Source organism: Phoca vitulina, unplaced genomic scaffold, assembly GCF_004348235.1.
Source record: "Phoca vitulina isolate PV1807 unplaced genomic scaffold, GSC_HSeal_1.0 scaffold33, whole genome shotgun sequence".
NCBI classification, from domain to species: domain Eukaryota; kingdom Metazoa; phylum Chordata; class Mammalia; order Carnivora; family Phocidae; genus Phoca; species Phoca vitulina.
Window position 1 is genome coordinate 7,159,327 of NW_022589736.1, and position 26,648 is coordinate 7,185,974.

The 26,648-nt window shown below is 42.3% G+C and overlaps 1 protein-coding gene across 1 annotated transcript; it reads right to left on the reverse strand.

Moving 5' to 3' along the window:
* Nucleotides 1-989: 989 nt before the first annotated feature.
* On the reverse strand, nt 990-25,593 carry LOC116645613 (aldo-keto reductase family 1 member C1 homolog). Its single transcript, XM_032425958.1, has 11 exons — nt 25,535-25,593; nt 16,451-16,573; nt 14,325-14,492; nt 10,143-10,259; nt 9,381-9,458; nt 8,054-8,176; nt 5,077-5,186; nt 4,219-4,384; nt 3,616-3,695; nt 1,528-1,530; nt 990-1,335 (listed from the first exon to the last, which is right to left on the reverse strand). Exons 2-11 carry the CDS (start codon nt 16,535-16,537, stop codon nt 1,293-1,295), a joined length of 975 nt encoding a protein of 324 aa, XP_032281849.1. The 5' UTR covers nt 16,538-16,573; nt 25,535-25,593; the 3' UTR covers nt 990-1,292.
* Between the last annotated feature and the right edge of the window lie 1,055 nt (nt 25,594-26,648).

The window sequence follows — 26,648 nt, forward strand, 5'->3', positions numbered from 1 at the left end:
TGTGTTCAGGAATCCTTCACCACAATCAAGACACAGAACATACTCTCCTCTGTCTTCTGTTCCCACTTCCTCCTTTTTCCCCAACTTGACTGAGATATAACTGACAAACTGTATGTATTTAAAGTGTACCAACACAATGATTTGATAAACATATTCATTATGAAATGATTCCCACGATCAGGTTAATTAATACATCCATCACCCCAGATGGCTAATATTTTTTTGTTTTGGTGAGAGCACTTATGATCTATTCTTTAAGCAAATACCAATTTTACAGTACAGTATTATTAACTATAATTACCCTGCTGAATGTTAGGTCCTCAGAACTTATAATAGAAGTTGTGCCTTTGACCAACATCTCTGCATTCCCCCCACTGTGATGACACAAATGTTAGATTTTTTGTTATTGTTCAGGGTCCACAAGGCTCTGTTCATTTCCCCCCCACTCCCAGTTACTTTCTCTCTCTTATTCCCATTGGGTGATTTATGTTGCTTTACCTCCCACCCAGTACACTAATCATTTCTACTGTCCCTTAATGTCTATCGAGTCTATCCTTTGAGTTTCGCATTTCAATTATTGTATTTTTCAGTTTTAAAATTTCCATTTTGTGTTTATATCTTCTATTTCTTTATTGAAACTTTCTGTCTTTCCATTTGTTCCAAATGTGTTTGCCATTGTTTGTTGAAACATTTTCATGATGGCTGTTTTCAAATCTTTCTCAGATAATTTTCATATCTTGGTCGTCTTGGTGTAGGGCATCCGTTGCTTGTTCTTTTTCATTGAGTTTGATAATCTTGTCCTTGGCATTATGAGTAATTTTTAATTGAAATATGGCCTTTTTTGTATTGTGTTTTAATTAAGTTTTAGATCCCTTTAAAAGGTCTGATAAAATTGTATAGTGTGGTAAATTCACAGAACAAAAGAGAAAAGAAATTCTTACAGACAAATAAAAAGCTTGAAAGTATATTAAATGGTTAGGTTTTTTTGGAGATTAATATTCCCTGTGATCACTTCAAAAGATCAGCATTTCAACCTCTGTGACACAAGAAAAAGCAAAACAGACTAAAAACCAAGGCATTGAAAGGTTAGGTTGTTTGAAATGTATTTTCCTTGACTTTTGGGGGGAGGGGGAGACTGGGTTTAGAGACTTTAATTCCAGATCTGGGGAATCAAGCCACATATCACCCTGTCAGGCTAAGCAACGTGGATAAACGAGATACCTTCTCATCGGTGAGTTGTTTGCCGGTCATCAACCAGAGTCAAAGAACTCTGGAGCAACCAGACGCTGTTGTCAATTCTCATCAAAAAATGGATAATCTGGATGCTTAACAAATCTAAAAGGCAAAGGGAGAGACTTAGTCAAGTAACTGTTTCTGGGCTGGATAAAGAGAGGTTTCTTCTAAACTGGCTTAAGTATGAAAATTAATGGAACTTTCTTTTGGACAGGTACAAAGGCACCCAGTTTTATAATAACCATGTACCCCTCCTTGACACTGTAATGAATAGAATGTAGAAAATACACTTACAAACTCATGAACACGGGTACAAAAATAAACCAATATGTTGCATTTTTGCAGGTACTGTATTATTCTACAACTTAAGGAGATAAACTCTTTGTGTTGCTATTTTAAACTCCCAAGAGGGCAGAAATGAATTCTGCCTTTTTTAAAACCATGCCAACCTGGTTTAATACATAAAGTTAACAAATATTTCAAGGCAATGAAGAGGAAGGTGATAAGAATGTCACTGTTGTTCAATTTCTTTCAAGCACTCAGAAGTAATTCATCTACCCCTTTACTCAGTAAGAAATTACTTTTTAGACCTAGGGATGGATACAGTGATTATGATGTAAGTCACTTCATCAGGGGGATTTCATTTTAGCAAGGGAGGTAGACTCTCTCTCTCTATATATATATATATAGTAATAATTTTGAGATAGGAAGTGCTAAATCACTAAATAATTAATTACTGATTAAAATGACCAATATTAATTGCCCGCTTCTCCACTCTCCCTTCCTTTCCTTCTATATCATTTGATGGTATTATTCCTTCAACCAGCATTTAGTAATCACTCAGGGAGAGAGTAGATTTTTAAAAATCCTGCCCTAGGAATCTAACATTTCGAATGAGGTAAATGGGAAATAAACAGCATAAATCAGTAAACCGTATGGTATGCTAATTAGGAATATGTGCCAACAGAAAAACAAAGTCGAGTAGAGAGAAAGGTCTTGCTGGTCAGGGTTGCATTCTTAGGTAAGGTGACAGAGAAGGTATCACAGAGGTGACCCCTGAGGGAGGACGTGAAGGAGGCGAAGGAGTGGGCATCCAGCTATCGGGAGGAAGAACATTCTAGGCAGAGAGAACAGTCAGTGCAAAGGCCCTGGGATGGGCCTGGCGTCTGTGAGGAACAGCCAGGAGGCCACAGGGCTGCACTGGAGTCAGCAGGGGGAGAGTAGAAGGACACGGACGCAGACAGCGAGGGCGGGAGCATCCTGCTGGCCCTGCAGCTGTGGTAAGGAACTTGGCCTTCACTCTGAGTGAGGGGACAGGCTAACAGATGTCAAGGAGAGGAGTGCCTGTTCACTCTGGCCTCCAGGTGTGGAGCAGACGACAGCCAGCTACCTGAGCAGGAAGACTCTGGGATGAGACTGTGTGTCGTGTGTGTGTGGTGGGGGCATCTGCACATGCCATCGTGAGCTCAACTGTAGACGTGACGGGTTTGAGATACGTATTCCACACCTAAGTGCAGCTGAGCAAATGGATACACAAATCCTCGTAGGTCTGGGCTGGATATAATTTGGGGAGTGTGTATTTAGATGGTGTTTAAAGCATGAGACTGGATGAAATCCCCGAGGAGGTGGGTGCAGATAGGAAAGAGAAGAGGTCCAAGGACTGAGTCACTCCAAAGTTAAGAGGTCAGGTGGATGGTGAGGAGCCTGCAAAGAACATGAGAAGGACCAGCTAGGGAGACCAAGGGAACGCAGACGGCCTGTGCGAAAGGAAAGCCAGGAACGAGTTCCTAGGAAGAGAGAGCAATTCACCAGCTAAGACAAGATGAATGAGGAGAGGAGGTCATGGCTGACCTTGATGAGAAGAGTTTTGGCAAAGTGGGGAGCAGGTGCCTAGTCTGTGTGTGTTCAGAAGAGAGAGCCTCGAGGTGGCAGGAATATGCTTCTTCCAGAAGTTTCCCTGCGGAAGGAGGAAGGGGGCGTGGCTGCAGAGTGAAGTCAGCTCAAGAGAAGATTTTGGTTTTGGTTTTGGTTTTAAAGATGGGAGCATGTTTGAATGCCTCTAGGAACCATCCCATGGGGAGGGAAAAATTGCTGGGGATGCAGAGTATGGGATTTCCCCAGGTTTCATATAGCCCACTGGATTAGGGCAGCGAGAAGGGCAGAAGTCAAGGGTATCTGCAGGGGATGCCAGCACCCCGCTTGCCCCTGGGATGCAAGTGGGGTGGGGACAGAGGACAGGAGAGCCACAGGGAACAGGGGGTCAGAAGGAAGAACATTTCCCAGCCACTTTCCTAAAAGATGAGGCATCCCTCTGTGGATTGGGACCAGTGGAGCCCATCACCGTCCTGCTCCCCAGCGTCTACAGCACACCGAGCTACTTACGTATCTGTAAAATAGCGAATGTTTTTGTTTAGGCCGTCCAGGGTTTCCATGTCCTCTGGTGTCAACTGGAAATCGAAAACCTGTCAGAAATGGGAGAAGATTGGCTCCTTTTCCTTGTGTCCCTGACTGCCCTCGTCCCCCCTGGAGAAACACATATTTATGTAGGGATGTATGCAGGTGTTGTGAGACGGTGGTCATGAACCTGGGGCTCATTCCGCTGTGTGGCAGTGTGTCCACTGAACTCAGACCACCCTCGGGGTTGCTGGGTGGGTGTGGGTGTGGCTGGAACAAAGGAATCCTAGACAAAGGAATCCTAGGTTTAAGCCCAAATCACATCTCATCTAACTCCTCCATTCTGCCCCTGAAGAAATCAAGGCCATACTGTGGGGTAAAAAAAACAACATCGAGACCCAAACCTGACCCTCTGGAGTCCTTTCCCACATTCCCTCCCTGCCTCAGCCGGAGGATAGAGCAGTTACATACAGCACTTAGAGGCACACAGTATACACCCAAACAGACCTCGGGGGCCTCACAGATAACCCAGACCCGAGGGAAATGAGGCACCTCTGTTGGTCCCCTGCTGCCCACAGCCCTACCACGAACCTGGAAGTTCTCCTGAATTCTCTTCTCATTGAAGCTCTTGGCCAAGGCCACCACTCCCCGCTGCAGCTGGAAACGCAGGGCCACCTGGGCGGGAGTGCACCTGTGCTTCTCAGCAATGGCCTTGAGCACTGGATCCTTCAGGAGAACAGGGGTGTTCTTGTTCACCCTGGAAGAGAGGCAGAGGTGCCGTGTGCCTGAGCTCGTATACCCACTCACGCTACGGGGGCTTCATCCTCTGAAATCCGCCTCATTACCCTCTGGCTGTCTCCAGCCCTGTTTTCGCTACTTTTGGTAAATCCAGAGAAGGACCAGAGAAAGGAAGGCAGAAAAGGACTCTCAGGTATTATTTCTTTTTTCTTAAACTTTTCTGAGAAATGTAGTAAAAGACTGGATGAGTCAAGAAGATAAAATGTTTGTCCAAAGTAGGACCCAATAATCTCCAAGATAATAAATAATCCAATTATTTTATAACAACTTCAAAAGTGCTTTCAAGTAATGATCTGTTCTGTCAAGTGCTGAAAGGTGCATTTTTATATTCCTCTTCAAGAGATAAAGAAACTAAGACTTACAGAAGTTGTTACTTGTCTCCTATCATTCAACTATCAAGCGTCAGAATCGCGGTGTGGGCTCCCTTGGTCACTCTCGAAGGCCAAAGCTTTTGAATTGTGTGAACGTTCTAATCAGTGATTTTATTACCTAATACTGTGTTCTTGAGTCGTTACAACGTAGGATAGTTAAAGGGTTTACAAGGATGGATTATTCCTGCTGTCTACCGTCAACCTCCCCCTGAGGGTTGAGCAACAACGACTCCAGAAGATACGGCGTCTGTGGTTAGAAAAAGTACACAGAGATCATTACCATTCCTTCCTGGAGTCGGACCCCAAGGCAGCGTATGCGGTCAGGACGATGTCCTTGGACTTGCAGAACTCCAGGAGTTTGCTCTGGTTGAGGTAAGGGTGACATTCCACCTGCAGAGTGCCAAGCAGAAGGGTTGGATCACAGGACCAGGGCCACCAAATTGATGAGGAACATACGGGGCTGTGTCGCATGGTCACAAACGCATTTAATTGTCCCACAGGATCATCACCCACAGCTGTGCCAGTGGAGTGGCCAGAGGCTGACCTCTGGATTACTGCCCAGAGACAGCGAGTACCGAGAAATGGGCTCGGGGCTCAGGAGAGACAAGATCGGGGTGGGAGGACTTGGGTCTCCTCATGCATTGCTCATATCTAGGGAGGAGCAGCTCTGCCTTTCCTAGTTATCCTCAGCCTTACACTGATCTCTTCTCTTCACAGCCGCCCCGCCTCATCCTCCACATCTGAGTAATTTTGGCTCCCGAAACCAGAGTGCTTTCCTCTTTCCCACCACATCATATTGTGATGTCTCTGCGTGATCCTTGGAGCCTCAAACAGCAGCAATGCTCTGCATCCCTGCACCTGTTCCCTTGCCCAAGCTCAGTCTTGTCCCGGGTGTAGAGGGATTTGGGACTTTTGGCCCCTTTGCCATCAAGTGGAAAGAAATGGCTAGTTGTTATTCATCAGAAACTGTTATTAGTGTTATGACACACACACAGCTAGTGAGAGAGGTTTCTGTGCACTAAAAGGTATTCAGTGGTGCTGTCTCCTTATTTTCCATCTGTCTTCCTTCCATGCACCTGGAGGGCAGGAAATCCAGAACCTTTACCCAGAATGCTAACCACGTCTTCTCTGCCTTCTTGTCCAGGTATATGTGGGCCAAGACCGTCAACCCAGCCATGGGACGGGTGGGCTAGGGGCCAGCTCAGCTCAATTGTGGATTCTTGGGCTGGGGTTGGGTCTATTCCCTTCCATCACATCAGTTGGGCTCGAGTTAAACCCCAGGTGGTTAGGCCGCAGTGTAGTGGTTTCGCTGTGGGGTGGGCCCGAACAGAAACAGAATGTTCTAACCATTTTTCAAGCTGACTACTTTCCTTTCCCCCGGCTAGAAGCATGAGGGAATTTTTTCTCCAGTGTTCATTGGGAAAACCTGGTAGGGCTTCTGGAGGTAAAAATCACAAAAGTGTGGGGACCACCCCCTGGAGTCTTTAGCTCTCAGACTCATCCACACTGAGCCTCCAGCAACTCAGCAGCTGCTGTTTGACACTCTCCTGCCCCAAAGGGACCCTCGCAGCCCTTGTGTTCCTGGGAAGCTGTGATTCCCTGCATCTGCCTGCCTGCCTCTCCAATTTTGGGGGCAACAGCTTGCCTGGACCCCAATCCTCTGAGGGATCGAAACAGAGTGGCTGGTTCTCTATTGGGTCAGCTTTTCCATTATTGTACGGATGCAAGGCACAACTCCCCAGCTCCTTATGTGCCAGAGCCCAGACCGGAAGTGCGGCAGAAGCACTTTCTGCTGCACACCTTTCTCGCTGCTTTTCCTCTGACTCCGGGGGTCAGATCAGAGGGAGCAGAGATCCGGAATGAGCTGGCTTGCTGGGGCTGGCTCAGGCAGGAAGTGCAAATTAACTCTCTGTGTCACGGCCACTCCTGTTTGCAGCTCAGGTGGGGAGGAAGGGGGATGTGTTGTATGCGGGGCCCCAAACCAAACCTGGACCCGGGTACACCTGACCTCAACCACCGTCCACGATAACCCGTTTGCCTCACAGGTCACCAGGGACTATACTCCGCACCAGCTCTTCAGGCCCGTGTAGATGCCCCGCCGACCAATGACCTCCACTTGGCCGAGTTCTGCTGGCCCTATAGAGCTCACGGCCACGTTCGGCTTCTTAATTGGTCACCACTACCCCGGTCAGAACCAGTTTCTTTAATTCCTCTAAACTTGTGATGCCCAAAGTGGAGGTAAACCTCCCTAGTTATCCTCAACTTTTTAGAACTCCTATTTGTATTTTCATCTAAAAATAAGCCTCCCGGATATTTAATACACGGACTGCCTATCCCTCTCTGTCAGCCAGCAGGTCAGAAATTTAAAAGGAGATGACATAAACCCAGGGTGCGTGTGGGCCCTGCCTAGTGCAGAGGGGCGGCCGCTCACTTCCCTACTCATAGGATTTCTTACTTTATTCCCTAAAATAAGCAAGTTGTATGTGTGGCTTATTAAAGCAGGTTTATCTTAACAAGTGGACTTCTTAATTTTTTTTTTACTTGTAAATTTGTTATTGTGGTAAAATACACATAACATAAATTTACCATTTTTTATAAAAAATAAGTTTACCAGGGCGCCTGGGTGGCTCAGTTGGTTAAGCGTCTGCCTTCGGCTCAGGTCATGATCCCGGGGTCCTGGGATCGAGCCCCACATGGGGCTCCCCGCTCTGTGGGGAGTCTGCTTCTCCCTCTGCCTCTGCCCCTCCCCCACACTTGTGCACTCTCTCCCTGTCAAATAAATAAATAAAATCTTTAAAAAAATAAAAATTTAAATAAAAAAAATAAGTTTACCATTTTAACCATTTGTAAGTGTAGGGTTCAATGGCGTTCATGTATTCACATTGTGGCAGGCTGATTTTGTACCTTCGAGTCTCAGTGGTTATCTCGTGACACAGAACTCAACAGAATTCCCCGTTTTCCTTTACACAAGGGTGTTCCAACTTTATTGACCGGAGGTGAGAAAGCCCAGTAGTTGGTTAGCTTTAATTTTCTAGGACCAACCACCATAGCACCTCTAGTTGATTACACTCCAACCTGACCCTCCGATGTTTGTTTATAAAGCGATGTGGCCTTGGGACCTGTTTCAACAACTTGCAATGCACTCCGTTCTCTAGAGGGGAGGGAGAGGCCACTGGTGACCTTGTTGAAATGAGGGAAGAGGAAGCTGAGGAGGGAGAAGAGGTTGGGGCGTGGGGGGGCGGACTGGTGAGGCTCACCTGGTTGCAGACAGGCTTGTACTTGAGCCCTGGCTTGCTCAGGATCATCTCCAGCTGCCTGCAGCTAAAGTTGGACACACCGATGGACTTGGTCAGCCCTAAATCCTTACACTTCTCCATGGCCTGTGAACAGAGGGGGTGTGAGGAGTTATCTGTGTAACCGGCTGGGGAAGCATGATAAACAGTAGCGTGCTCAGCCTGGGGGCTGGGGCTGGGAGAGAAGGTGAGACACAGCAGGAGAGAGAAAGCCTTGAAAGGTGCCCTTGTCAATAAATGAGATAGGAATTGGTTAACCGAGTATGAGAATGAAAAAGAAAATAATAGAAAAAAAAATGAGTAAGAAGATAGAGTAAGGAAAGAAGGCAAGGGGTTCATGACAGAGCTAAAGGGGCTAATGCGATTTTTAGCTGAAAGCTAAAAAACCTTGAGCGATGGCAAAACAAGCTCCAGGAGAACAGGAAGTGGAGCCTGGGAAGCACAGGAAGCAGGGAGGAGGCCATCCATGTCCCCCAGACCACTGGCTCCCTCTTTTCCCTTTGACCTCATTTCCTATTAGGGTTACCAAATTCACTCTGTTCCAGTCACACATGCCCCCTTGCTGTTCTTGAACACGATAGGTTCTCTCTTACCTTAAAAACTGGGCCTTGGGGGCGCCTGGGTGGCTCAGTCATTAAACATCTGCCTTTGGCTCAGGTCATGACCCTGGGGTCCTGGGATCGAGCCCCACATCGGGCTCCCTGCTCAGCAGGGAGTCTGCTTTTCCCTCTCCCTTTATGCTCTCTCTCTCTCGCTCACTCGCTCTCACTCTTTCTCAAGTAAATAAATGAAATCTTTAAAAGAAAAAAAGCGACACTGGGCCTTGGCTTTCTTTACGCCTGTATCACTCTCCCTCCAGATGCCCACATGATCAGTTCCCTTACTTCTTGCAAATCTTTGCCCCATGTTAGCTGCTCAGGAGGGCCTACCCTGCCCATCTGCATCCCATAGCTACCTTGGCATTCTCAGTTGCATGAGTCAGCCTTCCCTTCCCATTCCAACCTCATGCCACAGCACCTTCCACGCCATGTGCCCAGAGACCTTGATCTGTTCACTGATGTAGCCTGAGAACTTAAAAATTCCCCACACTGAGTACACCATAGACACTCAATAAGTACTTACTGAATTATTAAATGGGGATGATGTGAACCAAGGCAGAGGGACATCCAGGGACTCGCCCAAGTCTACACGGGAGCAGAATTGGACGAGACACATGTTTCCTGGATTCCTTGTCCATCCTCTGTCTCCCAACATGCAGAGACATAGATAGCATCTTTGGAGTTATACTCACCTCCCATGTGGCACAGAAATCCACTGTGTCAAAAATGATTTCTCCATCTTTGTCCTTTGGGAAAAGTTCCTCCCCAGGCTGGGACACAGAAAAGAATGAGAGGTTGTATAAAGCTATGTTTGGCCCCAGCCAAGCCGTCTAGAGCCTACAGACCTTGAGGCTAATGCAACAATCTATTCTCATTCTTGAAACGAATGGGAAGGTTAGGCTAAAGGGAAAGAAAGTACGTGGAGGAAGTATACTTCCTAGAAAGTATGTTTTTAACTGCTAAAGTTTTAATGAATATTGTTTGTGTCAAGGACAACATCCTAGAGAGAAGTGAGGGTGGTGCCAGGACTCCACAGGCCCTTTGGCCCCCGACCCTTCTGGAATAGGCCACTCCCACCCCTGCTTTCCACCTGGAGGTGGCCATACGAGAGCATGACTCATCAGCATCTCAAGGCCTGAGCTCCAGACTCATTAAATCTCAGGTACCTCAACTGGTCTCCACATTGGGACATTCCCCAGACACAAGAGGACAGAGGCTGAGATTTAGGAGCATGGGATCTTCAAAATACAGACAATGGATTCATAAGATCGAAGCAAAGACATGGAAGCCAGTGAGCTCTTGTCACTCTGGGACTGGGATGGGAATATGTAGCAGAAAAAAGGGAATCTCAAAGTATTATGTATGTTTTCTCCTCATTTTTATAAACTATATCCTCTGCTGTATTCAGCTACTAATTGTTATGTTGATCATCAAAGTAAAATAACTTTGCTAACCTTCAAAGCTACTGGGAAATGAATGAGATAAAGATTCACATAGCTCAACCCAAGCTTCCTCAGGGACATGTCCAGGCCAGTTCGAACCAATTCTGGACGGAAGAAGGTTCCCCACACCTGCAGTGGTTAAAAGAGAAATGGTATGAGATGATTTTTTTTAAGAATCTTTTTTTCTTTTTTAAAGATTTTTTAATTTATTTGACAGAGAGAGACACAGAGAGAGAGGGAACACAAGCAGGGGGAGTGGGAGAGGGAGAAGCAGGCTTCCTGCTGAGCAGGGAGCCCAATGCCAGGCTCGATCCCAGGACCCTGGGATCATGACCTGAGCCGAAGGCAGACGCTTAATGACTGAGCCACCCAGGCACCCCCTTTTTTTAAGAATCTTTAGAAGAAATTAATAAAGTATAAAACTGTCACTATTTGTAATGCAGACATGATACCATATAAAGACTCCACCAAAAAACTATTAGAACTAGTAAATTCAGAATTCAGTAAAGTGGCAGGAGACAAAATTAATATACAGAAATCTGTTGCATTTCTATACAATAAGGACACAGTAGAAAAAGAACTTAAGAAAACAATCCCATTTACAATTGCATCAAAAAGGATAAAATACCTAAGAATAAATTTAATCAACGAGATAAAAGACCTGGATTCTGAAAATTATAAGACATTAATGAAAGAAATTAAAGATGAATGACACAAACAAATGTAAAGATACACCATGCTCTCAGACTGGGAGAACTAATATTGTTAAAATGTCCATACTACCAATAACAATCTACAGATTCAATGCAATCCTTCTCAAAACACCAACAGAACTAGAACAAACAATCCTACAATGTGTGTGGAACCACAAAAGACCCTGCGCAGCCAAAGCAATCTTGAGAAAGAAAAACAAAACTGAAAATATCACAATTCTGGACTTCAAGTTACACTACAAAGCTGTAGTAATCAAGACAGCATGGTACTGGCACAACACAGACACATAGATCAATGGAACAGACCAGAAAACCCAGAAATGAACCCACAACTGTATGGTCAATTAATCTTCACCAAAGCAGGAAAGAATATGCAATGGAAAAAAGACAGTCTCTTCAACAAATGGTATTGGGAACACTGGACAGCCACATGCATACACATAAACTCAAAATGGTTAAAGACTTAAATGTGAGACCTGAAACCATAAAAAGCCTAAAAGAAAACACAAGCAGTAATCTCTTGGATGTTGGCCTCAGCAACATACTTATGGATATGTCTCCTGAGGCAAGAGAAATAAAAGCAAAAATAAGCCGTTGGGACTACACCAAAGTAAAAAGCTTCTGCACAGTGAAGGAAACAATCAACAAAACAAAAAAAGCAACCTACACAATGGGAGAAGATATTTGCAAATGATATATCTGATAAGTGGTTAATATCAAAAATACGTAAAGAGCTTATACAACTCAACACCAAAAGAACAAATAATCTGATTAAAAATGGCAGAAAACCTGAATGGACATTTTTCCAAAGAAGACAAGCTGATGGCCAACAGACACATGAAAAGATGCTAAACATCATCAACCATCAGGGAAACCCAAATCAAAACCACAATGAGATACCACCTCACACCTGTCAGAATGGCTAAAATCAACAACACAAGAAACAACAGGTGTTGGCGAGGATGTGGAGAAACGGAAACCCTTCTACATTGTTGGTGGGAATGCAAGCTGGTGCAGCTGCTGTGAAAAACAGCATGGAAGGATGTTCCTCAAAAAATTAAAACTAGAAATACCATATTATCTACTACTATAATTCCACTTTGGGGTACTTACCCAAAGAAAATGAAAACACTAATTCAAAAAGATACATGCACCCCTATGTTTATTGCAGCATTATTTACAACAACCAAGATATGGAAACAATCCAAATGTCCATTGATAGATGAATGGATAAAAAAGATGTGGTACATATGTATATATACAAATGGAATGTTATTCATAAAAAAACAAAATCTTGCCATTTGTGACAACATGGATGGACCTAGAGGATATTATGCTAAGTGAAATAACTCAGAGAAGGAAAAATGCCATATGATTTCACTTATATGTGAAATCTGAAAAGCAAAACAAACGAATGAAAAAACAAACAGAAAACAGAAACAGACTCATAAATACAGAGGAGAAAATGGTAGTTGGTAGTTTCCAGAAGGGACGGGAGGCAGGGGAGGGGTGAAACAGGTGAAGGAGATCAAGAAGTATGAAGTTCCAGTTAGTTAAACAGTAAGTAGGTCATGAAGAATGGAGAATATATATAGTCAATAATGTTGCAACAGCGTTGCATGGAGACGGATGGGGGCTACACTTATCGTGGTGAGTGCTGTGTAATGTATAGACTTGTCAAACCACTCTGTTGTATGCCTGGAACTAAAAGAATATTGTATTTCAACTCTACTTCTGTAACAAAAAATGCTCTTTTAACTTCACTTCAATAAAAAAAAAAATTGTTGTATTTTAATATGGCTTAGTTGATTGAGTCATCAGGGGCTTGCTGCCTGGTTCTAGCCTAAGCGGAACCAAATAAAACTATTTGATTCAGCTAAAAAAAAAAAAAAAAAAAAGAATCTTTAGGAGAAAATAATAAAATGGCAAGTAAACAACAACAACCACAATTCCAAGTGCCGTCATTGGGAAGTCATCCTGCCAAGCTCCTAAGTTCCGTATCCTCATGGCTTCTGTTTCATACTGAATTAAGACAATGAGGTAGAAATGGACAAGTATGGCCCTACACCGAGGGTCTCAAACTTTAAAGTTTTTTTTAAATTTATTTATTTGACAGAGAGAGAGATAGCGAGAGCAGGAACACAAGCAGTGGGAGTAGGAGAGGCAGAAACAGGCTTCCAGCTGAGCAGGGAGCCCCAACGTGGGGCTCGATCCCAGGACCCTGAGCTGAAGGCAGACGCTTAACAACTGAGCCACCCAGGCGCCCCACAAACTTTAGAACATAAAGGAATTAATTGGTCTCGCTGTACAGAACGCATCCCTGAGTTCTACCTCAAACCTAATAAATCACAGTATCTGGAGACTGAGCTGGGAAATCACATTTTAAACAAGAACCTCAAGCAGTTGTGATTCAGGAAATTGTGTCTTGACTGTATTAAATGGTTCAGTGTTCCCAAGAAAATTGGGCCCTATCGGGATTTTGGTGGGGAGGGTACTTTAGTCAGCTTATTTTAAAGAAGTAATAATTTAAGGAAAATCAATCAAAATTGCTAAAACCAACAAAACAAAAGGATCTAATGGAAAGGAGATAAACAGATGAGAGTAAGATGGTGATACCGCATCTAACACACAGAGAAAGCTTCATCTTCTGAAGCGAAAAGGAAGAGATATCTGTTCACAGACCTGCCTAGGATTCATTTGCGTGGACTTCAACTCTCTCTTCATGGGCTACTTCACCTCACATTTAAATATTTGGTTCTAGGGGCGCCTGGGTGGCTCAGTTGTTAAGCGTCTGCCTTTGGCTCAGGTCATGATCCCAGAGTCCCGGGATCAAGTCTCACATTGGTCTCCCTGCCCAGCACAGAGTCTGCTTCTCCCTCTGGCCCTCACCCCACTTGTCCTCTCTCTCTCTCTCTCAAATAAAATAAAATCTTTAAAAATATATATATATTTGGCTCTAGTAGTAGTCAGCTCAATGAACACTACTGGAAAAATGCCTCTTGGATTCTCTTTCTAGTCTGACTTAAATATATAAGTTCTTTTATTTGTTTCAGATATGATATCCATGGATATGAGGAATAGTAGGAGAAAATGCTCAAAAGTATAAAATATATATATATATATATATATATGTATATATATATATATATGGGTGCCTGGGTGGCTCACTCAGTTAAGCATCCAAGTCTTGATTTAGGCTCAGGTCAAGATCTCAGGTCATGAGATCAAGCCCCGCATAGCCTCCGTGCTCAGTGGGGAGCCTGCTTGAGATTCTCTCTCCCTCTACCCCTCCCCCTGCTGGTGCACATGCACACTCTCTCTCTCTAAAATAAATAAGTACATCTTTTTTAAAAAGTTAACAAAATACATAAGTATTTTTACAAATATTTTCATCCTTGGAGCAGTTCTATTTTCCTACTTCAGAGGAAAGAGACCCAACATGTCTATTATTCACAGATACATAGGAAACTATACACAGAACCTTCGAAGTGTAGAATATGTCCTCTCTCTTCACCGTGCCGTCGGCAATCTTCTTCCGGATGGCCCTCCCAATCTCTTCTTCATTTAGATACAAATAAGCTGAGTCAATATGGCGGTAGCCTACACTGATTGCTGTCTTGACAGCCTCTTCTACATTACTCTTCGCAACCTAGAAGACCATAAAAAGACAAGGACCTACTGGATTCAGGAATGGCCAGTTCCACAAGCAGAGCTATTCAGCAGGACCTATTGTTTTTCTAAGGGCTGAGAGCTAGAGGTGACAGAGCTAAATGCTGACTTATAATCTTAGTGGTAAATGTTTAACAACAGACTCTCTGAAGAAAAGAAGTCCTGATTTAGAATATTTGCCAGTTTCTATGGTATAAATACTCCCACCACCGCTAACTTCAAGCTATGAATATTAGGAGAAGGTGCTCACCGTCGGATCTCGTGAGCCCATGAGCTGGCCCCACTCGTCACTGGTTTAACCCTCTGCCTCTGGGTTTACATGATCTGTGGTTTTATACAGTCTATAGATTTACAGTCCCAAGTTATTTCACTGGTAAGAGATTATTACACTGATTGCAATTCAGAAGTCTAAGGCTCAAAATTATCTATCAGTGCAATGAAGGTATAACTTTACACAGAATAAATTAATGATTTACCTATGTCAACTTGGAGAAACACTTCAAACAACATTTGAGGAAGGACAAAGAGGTAAAAGAAAATAAACTATTCTTTTACGCAAAAATAGCTCGTCATTAAGTTTGTTGTTATGGTGGAGGTTATTACTAAGTTGGTGTCTGTAGGTGATACTTTCTCCTATAATCAATAGACAACTTGGTTATTTTTCTTAGCTGCCTACTGTTCTGCTGGCTTACCAGGCTGGACTTTTAAAGTTATCCATAATTTCCTCTCTCTGTGCCCCTCCTCTCCCTCACTTAAAATGTCTCCCAGGGTTACTTTTTCATTTGTAACTCCCAATGATACAGACTTAAAAGCCACGTCCGAGGAAAAGCAACACTCTGTGCTAGCGTCCTTGCTGAGTCCTCAGCATGACATTCCATGTGACTCTCATGCTGGGGAACGAACGAGCCCTACAACTTGCTCTAAATAGTTATGAGCTCCTCTGCCAAGAACCACTGAAGATGTGCTCTTGTAAATTCGCGATGTTCAAACAAGAAACATGCATGGAGCTCAGTTTTCCAAGCAGAGAGAGAATGTCCAAGGGCCACGTGGCTCTCCCCATGGCACAGTCTTAACAACCGGGCCTCTAAGAGAGTATTTCCACTCCAGACCACCAACACTCTCTCTACGTGAATCTTGCCTCTCTCCAGATCCTTCAGCGGCTGAGATTTCTCTAGATATTCTACGAGCGTGGGTGGACAGAGAGCTCTTGGACCCTCGGCGTTACAGAGAAACTTCATGACAAGCAAGGTTGCTGCGAAGTCCCTGACTCCTGGGTTTTACTGATTCCAACAGACTTTGAATGGCTACAACTGGACAGCAGGTGCAAGGAACAGAAACAGCGTTGCCCATGCCTGGACTGCTGATAGATGACACACTTCCATGTCCCTTGATAGAGCACCACTCCAAGTGTGATCCTTGGATAAACAGCATCAGAGTCACTGGCTAGCTCATTAGAAATGTGGATTTTTAAGCCCTATTCCCAGATCTACTCATTCAGAACCTTTGTGGGTGCAGCCCCCAAATCTGCATTTTTTTTTTATTTTTAAAGATTTTATTTATTTATTTGACAGAGAGAGACACAGCGAGAGAGGGAACACAAGCAGGGAGAGTGGGAGAGGGAGAAGCAGGCTTCCCGCAGAGCAGAGAGCCCGATGCGGGGCTCGATCCCAGGACCCCGGGATCATAACCTGAGCCGAAGGCAGACACTTAACGACTGAGCCACCCAGGCGCCCCCCAAATCTGCATTTTTAACAAGATCCTCCAGTGTTTGTATGCCTATTAAAATTTGAAAAGCATTGACCTAATGCAGAAAACAACCTAACCTGGAGAGAAGCAGCTTACAAATGGAGAAAATGAGGCCTTCCTGCATTTCCTAAATTCTGATTCTGATAAGGACCCATGTCTGCTACTCTCCATCTCCAATGTCATTACAACTACCTCACTAGGAGCAGAGGTGCCAAATCCCAGCATAGGCATGAGGTGTCCATCATTCAGCTTTATAGAGCAAGCTTTCATTCGGTTCATCTCTTTGCACTCTTCTGGCTTTTTATTAAAAGAAATCTGCTGAGGGGAGAAAATAATATAATTGCTATTTTTTTAACAGCTTTAATGAGATATAAGTCACATACCATAAAATCACCCCCTTTAAATTACCCAAGTCAGCAGTTTTTAGTATATTCATGGAGTTGTTATCCATGTACAATTTTAGAGCATTTTCATAACCCTTCAAAACCCCATACTCATAGAAACAACTCCCCATTCCTCTCTCCCTTCGACCCCTGGCAACCACTTTCTGTCTCTTTGGATTTGCCTATTCTGGAATTTTATATAAATGCATTCATACACTCTGTGGCATTTTGTGACTGCTTGCTTTCACTTAGCATAATGTTTTCAAGGCCAGTCCACGTCGTAGCGTGTAATAGTACTTCACTCCTTTTACTGGCTAACATCCCTTTGTAGAGATGTACCACATGCTTTTTATCCATTCATCAGCTGACAAACATTTGGTTTTTTCAGCTTTTTGCCTACTGGGAATAATGCTTAAGTAAACATCCATGCACATGTTTTTGTGTGGACATACATTTTCAATTCTCTTGGGTCTATACATAAGCCTGGAATCACTGAATCATAGAGCAAACCCAGGTTTAACGTTCTGTGTACCTGCCAAGTGTTTTCCAAAATGGCTGCAACGTTGACATTCCAATTCTTGAGAATTCCAGTTTCTCCACATCTTCTCCGATACTTGCTACCCACTGTTTTTTGTTAATAGCCATCCTGACAGGTATGAAGTGATATTGTGGTTTTGATCTGCATCTCCCTGATGATGAGTGATGTGGAGCATATTTTCATGTACCTCTTGGCTATTTGCATATCTTCTTTGAAGAAATGTCTACTTCAGTCCTTGCCCATTTTTGAATTGGTTATTAGTTTCCTTTACTAACAAGTTGGGGGAGTTCCTTATATATTTTGGAAAGGAACTTCTTGTCAAATACATGGTTTGCAAATGCCAAATTCTTCCATTTCAAAGAATGCCTTTTCTCTCTGTTGATGGTTTCCTTTGCTGTTTTCAAGCTTTTGGTTTGATGAAGTCCCACTTGTTTATTTTCGTCTTGTTGCTTGTACTTCTGGTACGAAATCATGATTAATGTCATTAAGATTTTCTCCGATGTTTTCCTCCAGAGTTTTATTTTATTTTTTTTAAAGATTTTTTTTATTTATTAATTTGAGAGAGAGAGAATGAGAGACAGAGAGCATGAGAGGGAAGAGGGCCAGAGGGAGAAGCAGATCCCCTGCTGAGCAGGGAGCCTGATGTGGGACTCTATCCCGGGACTCCAGGATCACAACCTGAGCCGAAGGCAGTTGCTTAACCAACTGAGCCACCCAGGCACCCTCCTCCAGAGTTTTAAAGTTCTAGGTCTTACATTTAAGTCTTTAATCCATTTTGAGTTGAATTTGACAACCCCAATACATTTGTATTATTCTAACATGGTCTTAGAATGATTAATCTTTGATTAATTTTGTTTTTAAATTATTTAATGAAGCTCTAACTCTGGGCCTACCTCCATTTCTAAGTTTGAACTGATAAATTAAGAGAGCAATTGAGGGGTGCCTGGGTGGCTCAGTCGGTAAAGTGTCTGCCTTTGGCTCAGGTCATGATCTCGGGGTCCTGGGATCGAGCCCCATGTCTGGCTGCCTACTCAGTGGGGAGTCTGCTTCTGCCCCTCCCCCTGGTTGTGCTCTCTCTCAAATAAATAAAATCTTTAAGAAAATAAAAATAAAAAATAAATAAAAGAGCAATTGAAATCCAGGCATTATCTGCTTCATGATATGTAGCAATAGAAAGTACACAGACTACCTAAACAGTTTTGAAAAAAGAAATTATAATGATGTTTATTCAGATTTTATGATGCTATGGAAAATTATTAAATATATATATTTTGAAGCTCTTATCTGATGTTTCCAAACCAATTTCTCAAAAGGCTCTGCCCTATCAGTGTTTACATTCTGATCAACAGAGCATGAAAATTCCTAGCTCATTGACCCTGTGACAGTATTGTGATACCTCATTGAAAAATTTCTGAACAGACTATTGGGCTGTCACACTCCTTTTCTAGCATGTATTATCCATAATAAATAGAGCAGGTCTCATTACAAGAGGCTGACTAACGCTATTAGGTTAATTTCTGGATTCTGACTCTGTTAATCTTTTCCTTCCCTCTCGTGCTTAAATCAGGTGCATTAAGGCATCTCCTTCTCCTCTCCTCTCAAAAAGGCGTTAGACTCCCAGTAAGTCTATTCCACCTTGCTTACACATAGGAGACATGCATGAAATGTATGTTAACTAGACGTACTGTGGCCATCATTCCACTATCTATCCAAATATCAAATCATCACGCTGCATATCTGAAACACATAACGGTATACCTCAATTATATCTCAATAAAAAAAGTATGCATTATAAATATTAAAAACATGTGGGGGGAAAATAAAATATGCATTAAAAATGAAATACCATTTTCATAAGTCTGTTTAAATTGTTGTATTCCATGAAAAGATCAGCTACAAAGATGGTGAAGAAAGTAAGATTACACTACATAAACAATGCGTACATGGGGTATGAAACTCCAGAATGTTGACAATTACTGTGATATTTATTTTTATTGTGATTTTGGTCTCTGTTCTGGAGTAGCCAATTTTTCAGATCCCTAAATGAAAATATATTAATTTTGAAGAAACAGATTAAAATTTATTTTAAAAAGTCCCTGGGTTTGTAGATTTTATTGCATAACTGGTCACAATGAACTTACCAGCAGGTGTTCAGCCTGCCCAGATTTAGAGTCCCCAAATGCCTTCTCAACCTGCTCCCTCCTGGCCTCCTCTGCTCAGACGTCTCCTGTCCTTTCCCTTCGATGTCTTGTCTTGGCCCCTCTAACTAGAACTGCTCCGTCTCTGCCTTTACTGAGTTTAGAAATTCTTCCAAGACCTTTGAGCTTGCCCAAAGCCAGCTCAGTGACTGGCACCTTCTCCTTGGGTTGCATAGTTCATACCAGGGATTGTTTAATTATGAAACACTCGTTGGTATTTTCTGGACTTTGATACGGACTACCACCTTGAATCGGCATCTGCAATTCCCCCTCAGTACTGATTCTCAACCATCTCAAACCTGTTTCTATTTGCCTGGTTTCTCCATTTTATTTTAATTTCCTCTAACCAACTCCTTTAATAAAGTAACTGTCAACATAGTATAAGATATTAGTGGTTGACAATATCTCACCCTTTAAGAAATATATTCAATCGGAAACGTGATGTGAGCTCATACTTCTAAAATTATGTTTAAGATACTATTTCCGGCTCCGTCTCTCCTAAGGGAGGCAAACGGGACCTAGTAGCATCTCTACCTACCCCCAATTCTCTTGTGTGATACCAGTGACCAGAGTTTACTCCCTAGCTCTGTTTCCTCCGAAAAGAAATCTGTCTTCTTAGAGAGTAGCTATTTGTGTCTTGCATCAGGAAAATTCAGGACAGACCTGAATACCATGTTGTTGCCAGAAATCAAGCCAGCAGCAAGGCTGATAAAACAAGGCATCCAAGGAAGGAATCCTGCCAGACACCTGTGACAATTTGAAAATGAAAATAACATTATCGTTATTTGGAAGAAGTTGATTCTATGAAAAGCTATGAGTTCATAATTACAGTGAAAAACAGAAAATTAATATAAAGGTTAGGAAAAGGCAGTTGAAATATAAAAGCAGGATGAACACAAATAAAATATGTTGAGTTTGTCACCGGTTTTAATAAGTGAGGGAAGGTGAATGGACGTGACTACTTTTTCTTCTTTTATATCCATGGCAGGTGATAGAGTAGAGCTCTGAATGTGTCTATTTGTGCAAGCAGGACATTGAGGCAAGCCCAGCAGCTCTGAAAGGGCGCCAGGTGGGAAGGATGGTGGCAGGTGCATGGACAGGAAGTGTGCCAAGTACAGGAACAATGGATCCACCAGGGGCCACACAAGTGACGAGTCAGTGGTCCGACGCTCAAGTACAGAAAGAGCTTCACAGTGTGGAAGAGAGGAGAATAAATCCTGTGGATCCCATAATACTAGTAAACGGAACCTCTAAAAGGCAAGTCCATTCATGAGACACCAGGGTGCAAAAATACTAAAACCTATAAGGAAGGCAAAGGCGCGGGCACTTTCTAAAGTGTGTAGAAAGTAAAGGTTTACCATAAAAAAAAGAGGTCATTTCGGTGATCAGTGGCTTGGATTTGAATCACCTAAGGAGAGGCAACCATATCAGGGCCCTAACTAAGGATAAATCAATCATCCAAATCCCGCTAATTGTTTGGTTCCAAAACATTTTACTTCTGAATACTGAAAGTTGGAATTCCCATAATTTTCAAGTGTCCTGAAATATTATTCGTCCTTTGGATTTTTCAGCCATTAAAAAAAATGTCTAAGTCATGTTTAGCTTGGGGGCTATATGTGCACAGGCAGTGAGCCGTGCTCACTTTGTGGATCTCTGCTCCATATAATTAGTAGACATTACGATATCTATGATTATCTTTCTATAGATTCTGTCTTAACTGTGACAAAATCTGCAGAACAATGTCCTTTTGACCATGCATAACTACACAGTCCACTGGCACTAAATAGATACACAGTGTTGTACAACCATCACCACTAACGACACAGGACATTTTTGTCATCCCCAACAAAAACTCTGTACCTTTCAAAAAATTTCCTTTGGGAGAGTTCACTACCGATGTGTAGTAACACAACTGATCTCTGCGTGTTCGCCTTGCTCCTTGCAAGTTTGCTGAGCTCGTTTATTGGCTCTACGAGTTTCCTTATGAGCCCTTTGGGATTTGCTGTACATAAGGTCACGTCATCTGTGATTGAGAATAGTTTTCCCTCATCCTTTCCAATTTGGATGCCCTTTGTTTCTGTTGCTTGTCTCATGGCTCTGGCTAGAGGGTCCAGTATAATGTTGAATAGCGGTGGTGGGAATGGGTGTCCTATCTTGCTCCTGATCTCAGGAGGAATGCTTTCAGCCTTCCAACATTAAGTAGGATGTCAGCTGTGGGTTTTTAATGTATGGCTTTGCCGGGAGTTTAGCTAAACCACTAATGCTGTCACTGCCTCAGCATCCCTTTCGTGTGGCTAAGTACAAAATGAACTGAATGATGCTAGCCCCTCCCACAAACTCATGCCCTAGATAACAGTGTTTTTGAATGCCTCCAAAAGCAGAGATGGCTCCTTGAAATCTCCTGGAATCCACATTAAGATTTATACCCTTTGGGGTATAAAACAATGGCAAGAGCCTCTGTATTTGCAGGCAGCAGGCGGAAGCAGCAACCTACCATCGAAACACAGAACATTGATACTGACCACCCTGGATCCAACAAACCCTTCTGGACCTCTCATTTCCATCCTCACAGCTACCTGCCACAGGCCGGCGGGGTTGGGGATTCTAGGAACTACCACTCTGAGGGCTCTAATCGACCAATATTAGCTCGATTCACCGGCCAAGCTTTCCCCTGAATGTGGCAAGCTTTCAGATAGACTCCAGAGCTCCAAACTTTTTTGAAGGAAATCTGGGTGTTGGTCTAGTAATAACATTTTTACAATCATTGCTTTTGCATGTTTTTTTCCGCAGTTTGTCTCATCAGTGATGTTAAATTTGTGATTTCAATGCAAACTGTTTCAGAGATGATTTTTCCAAAATGTAACCAACTTTTAGATACTCGATAAAAATCGGTTCCCATGTCTTGATTGGTAGAGTAAGCTTAATCTACTTAGCGTGAAACTAAGGACAATTCATTGTAGATGCTATTCCTCTCCAGTCATAAAAGAGCTTTAGACATACTCTAACCAACCGGCAGAAATGATTCTCTGGCAAGGGGAGACTTAACCTAATACTTGGCATCTTTGTGACATTTGTCACAACTGCCTGGAATAGCACCATAACTTTCCTTCATGCATTCTGGTTCCCTATCTTTTTTTTTTTTTTTAGGTGTTTATTTATTTATTTGTCAGAGAGAGAGAGAGAGAGAGCGTGCGCACAAGCAGGGGGAGCAGCAGAGGGAGAAGCAGACTCCCCGCTGAGCAGGGAGCCCGATGCGGGACTCGATCCCAGGACCCTGAGATCATGACCTGAGCTGAAGGCAGACACTTAACCGACTGAGCCACCCAGGTGTCCCTCTGGTTCCCTATCTTTGAGCAACTGCTGCTCCCATCCTTGTGGTTTTCCGATTGCAAAGAAATGTGTTTGGAGAGCAAGATAATTCCTTGTACGTATGGATTCCATAAGAGAAACGTGACCTGCTCTGTCATAAGGAGTTCCAATTTACAGAGTTGGAGTTTACAGAGCCTGCGTCTTTAGACACAATTATTGGTTATGAGGTGAGCAACTAATTCCAGATAAACCAATTATGTACTTCCCCATGGCTAAAGCAATGGGTCCCAGGCTAAGGGTTTTAAGAACACAAGGACATTCTTCCTGGTCCCTTCCATAATCTATGCAAAATCCAAGATCACAATTATCTTAATTTACATTCACATTCTTAATCCAGACTCTTAAGGCAAGGCATCACGCCAAGGTAGCTGGTTCAATCTCAACCACCGACTGTGTCAGAACCAGGCTCTCTCATGAACCCTGCCCTATGTCACTGGTGCAGACTTTCTTATCCTCATGGTAATGGACATCAAGCACTGTGTAGCCTTTTCCCACCACTTTTCTTTCCTTTTCTTACGTTATTTATATTCACTATAACATACCTGCTAATTTCAAATATTGAAGAGCTCTGGTGGCCAAGGACCAAAGGAAGGTGGCTTCATCTGAACTTCAAAACAATGGTTCTCAAAGTGTAGTCACAGACCCCACGGAGGCCCCAAAATCCCTTTTTGAGGCATAAGAAAAAGACTATCTTCATGATACCAAGATACTATTTTCCTTTTTCATCCTCACTATCTCATATGTATACAGTGGAGTTTTCCAGAGGTTTACACAGCATGGGATGTTGTACCAGATGGAATGCAGAAGCAGATTTGATATTCCAGTTGTCTTCTCTTTGGCTACTCATTCGATTTTCAAAAATATCAAACAGTATCACTCTTGTCCCTAATGGGTTTTTGTTTTGGAAAATATTTTTATTTTTCATAAAATGTACTTTTCATGTTAATATGTCATAGGCTTATTATTTTTTTATTGATACAACACATAAATATTTAAAATTTCCTCAGTTTAATTTCCAATATAGTATGTAGACTCTTAAAAACGCCGAACTTACAGAAACAGAGAGTAGGTTGGTGGTTGCCAGGCTAGAGCTATGTGGGGGACAATGGGTAAAGGTGGTCAAAGGGCACAAACTTTCTTTTGTCGAGTGAATAAGTTCTGGGGATCAAAACAGCATGGTGACTCTAGTTAATCATACTGTATTGTACACTTGAAAATTGCCAAGATAGTAAATTTTAAAAGGTCTCACAACCCCTCCCCCAAAAGTAACTGTGTGAGGTAGTAGATGTAGTAAATAACCTTACCGTAGCAATCATTTTGCAACACATATGTATATCGAATCATCACACTGCCTTGAATTTACACAAGGTTACCTATCAATTACATCAATAAACTAGAAATGTATACATAAATTAAATTATTTTAAAAGAAGTAGTGTGAATTTTCCAAAAACCAGTTATTTTCTGTACTACAAAATGCTACAGTCATTTAACTAAACTCTGATAATAAAAAAGGTGTCATACTGTGAAAATAGACATACTTTAGAAGTCACTAACTATAGTATAATTGTCCTAAAGGATGCAAATATAATACAAAAGAAAAGAATATACTAGAATACACCTAGAGACTTCTGTCATTGACTGGGTACAAGACAAATACACAAAACTTGCACCAAAGCACCACAAAATGGAAATGAGCAAAATATCACCTGCATTCTAATCATAACAACCTCAAAATACTTAGGACTAAATTTAACAAGAGTGATGGAACTTCTATGGAAAACATCTTTGAAGGCGTAAAATAATATCTGAACAAGTGAAAATGTATGCAAAATTTTTGGACAGTTTATTAAAATTTAAATTCCCATAAAATAATGCATATACCCAAGCAATTATAATTCAAATTCCCCAAAAAGTCCAATTTTTAAAATCATATACAAATTTTTCTGGTGTATGTAAAAAAAAAATTAATGCCAGAGAGAAAATTCCTGAAAAGAAAATTCATAGAAAGTATCAGTGATGGACACTTTCTTGACTGGACCTCACAACTTATTACAAAGCCACAATTACCTAAATAATCATATTGTACTCATCCATCAAAAAGAATGAAATCTTGCCATTTGCAACAGCGTGGATGGAACTAGAGAGTATTATGCTAAGCAAAATCAGAGAAAATCAGTCAATCAGAGAAAGACAATTATCATATGGTTTCACTCATATGTGGAATTTAAGAAACAAAACAGATGAACATAGAGGATAGGAAGGAAAATTAAATAAGATGAAATCAGAGAGGGAGACAAACCATAAGAGACCCTTAACTCTAGGGAAAAAAACTGAGGGTTGCTGGAGGGGAGGGGGGTGGGGGATGGGGTAACTGGGTGATGGGCATTGAGGGCACGTGATGTGATGAGCACTGGGTGTTCTATGCAACTGATGAATCACTGACCTCTACCTCTGAAATTAATAATACAGGTTGTGTTAATTAAATTGATTTTAAATAAATAAAAAGTAAAAAAATAATTGTATTGGTATAAGGTTACATAAAACTTCTCGTGGAGCAGAGTAGAAAATTCAGAATTAGGTTTTATTTATATGAGAATTTAAGATATGATTAACAGGGGGGTATAATCCAGAGGAGAGTAATGAATTATTTAACACATGATACTGGAATAAACGCCTATCCACCTCAAAGAAAATAGGATTGGATTTCCCTTCTTACACCATATGTGTAAATAATTCTAGATACATAAACAATATGAAGTATAAAAAGGGAGAAGAAAAATACTTACAAGAAACTCCAGGGCACAGTCTTGTGCGTGAGAAGACTTTGTTAAGTAGACCAGAAAATCAAATGCTATGAAAGAAGAAATTAACGTAGTTGAACATACACACATTAAACCTTTGCATGGCAAAGTTCACTTTCATCAGAGTTAACAGGCAAACGATAAATTTGGAAAATATTTATCAACTGGATGAAAGGGAGCTGATATTTATAGCCTCCGAGAGCTCTTAGAAATTGACCAGAAAAAGACAAATAGTTTTCAGACATGTTGAGAAGAATGCATTGTACAGAAGAGTAAGCCCAACGTCCACAGAGATAAAGGACGTTATGCTTCACTAGTAGTTAGGGAAAAGCTAATTCAAGTCCCGAGAGATGTCAGCTTAAAGCCACCTGAGTAGCAAAAAATGTAAATGCCTCAGGCTATCCATCGTGGGTAGGAGCGAGAAGAGAGTGATCTCAACTGTTGCAGTGAGGTATTGGAAACTGCATTTGAAAAGCAGCCCAGCAACAATGACTGAAACTGAAATCAAAGACGCAGACCACAGATGGGGAGAGAGAGCCCGAGAGTTTAAAGGTCTTTCCATACTCACAGTGGAGGAAGAGCACACAACGTGCAGCTCGGGGCACTCGGAAGAAGCACTGGGGTTGAAACCACACTAAGAGCGGAGCGGTGGGCACAGACAGCCTATATTGTGGCTTTCTGGAAAGGATCAGGCGAGGCAGGTGAGCAGGCTTGGGATTGGCTGGCTCCCCTGAACGTGGTCCCGTGTTCACTATGACTAGAAGAGCATGTGGCCTGGAGCTATTGAGAGCCTCGACATGCTTTTGGATGGGCCCAGGTTTACTGAGGAGCACCTAATTCCTATTGTGTGGGTGTTAAATTATCAGCTTACCAAAATTTAAAGTATGTTTGGGGCGCCGGGCAGGCTCAGTCGGTGCAGCATGTGACTCCTGACATCGGGGCCATGAGTTCGAGCCCCACGTCGGGTGTAGAGATTACTTTTAAAAAGAATAATAATAAAATAGAATAAAGTGTGTTTAATGCAGTTGGCCCCATCATGCTTTAGCACCACTGTTGACATTAGGTATACCCAGGGAATGCGTGGAGATCACCAGGGAGA

What these genes read in the sequence shown, in the direction of transcription:
- LOC116645613 (XM_032425958.1), bottom strand. Translation starts at nt 16,537, where the DNA reads ATGAACCGAATGAAAGCTTGCTCTATAAAGCTGAATGATGGACACCTC. An exon ending in GCACCTCTGCTCCTAGTGAG is followed by an intron (nt 14,493 to 16,450) that starts GTAGTTGTAATG and finishes ATGGTCTTCTAG; the next exon opens with GTTGCGAAGAGTAATGTAGA. An exon ending in TCCGACTCCAGGAAGGAATG is followed by an intron (nt 4,385 to 5,076) that starts GTAATGATCTCT and finishes CCTCTCTTCCAG; the next exon opens with GGTGAACAAGAACACCCCTG.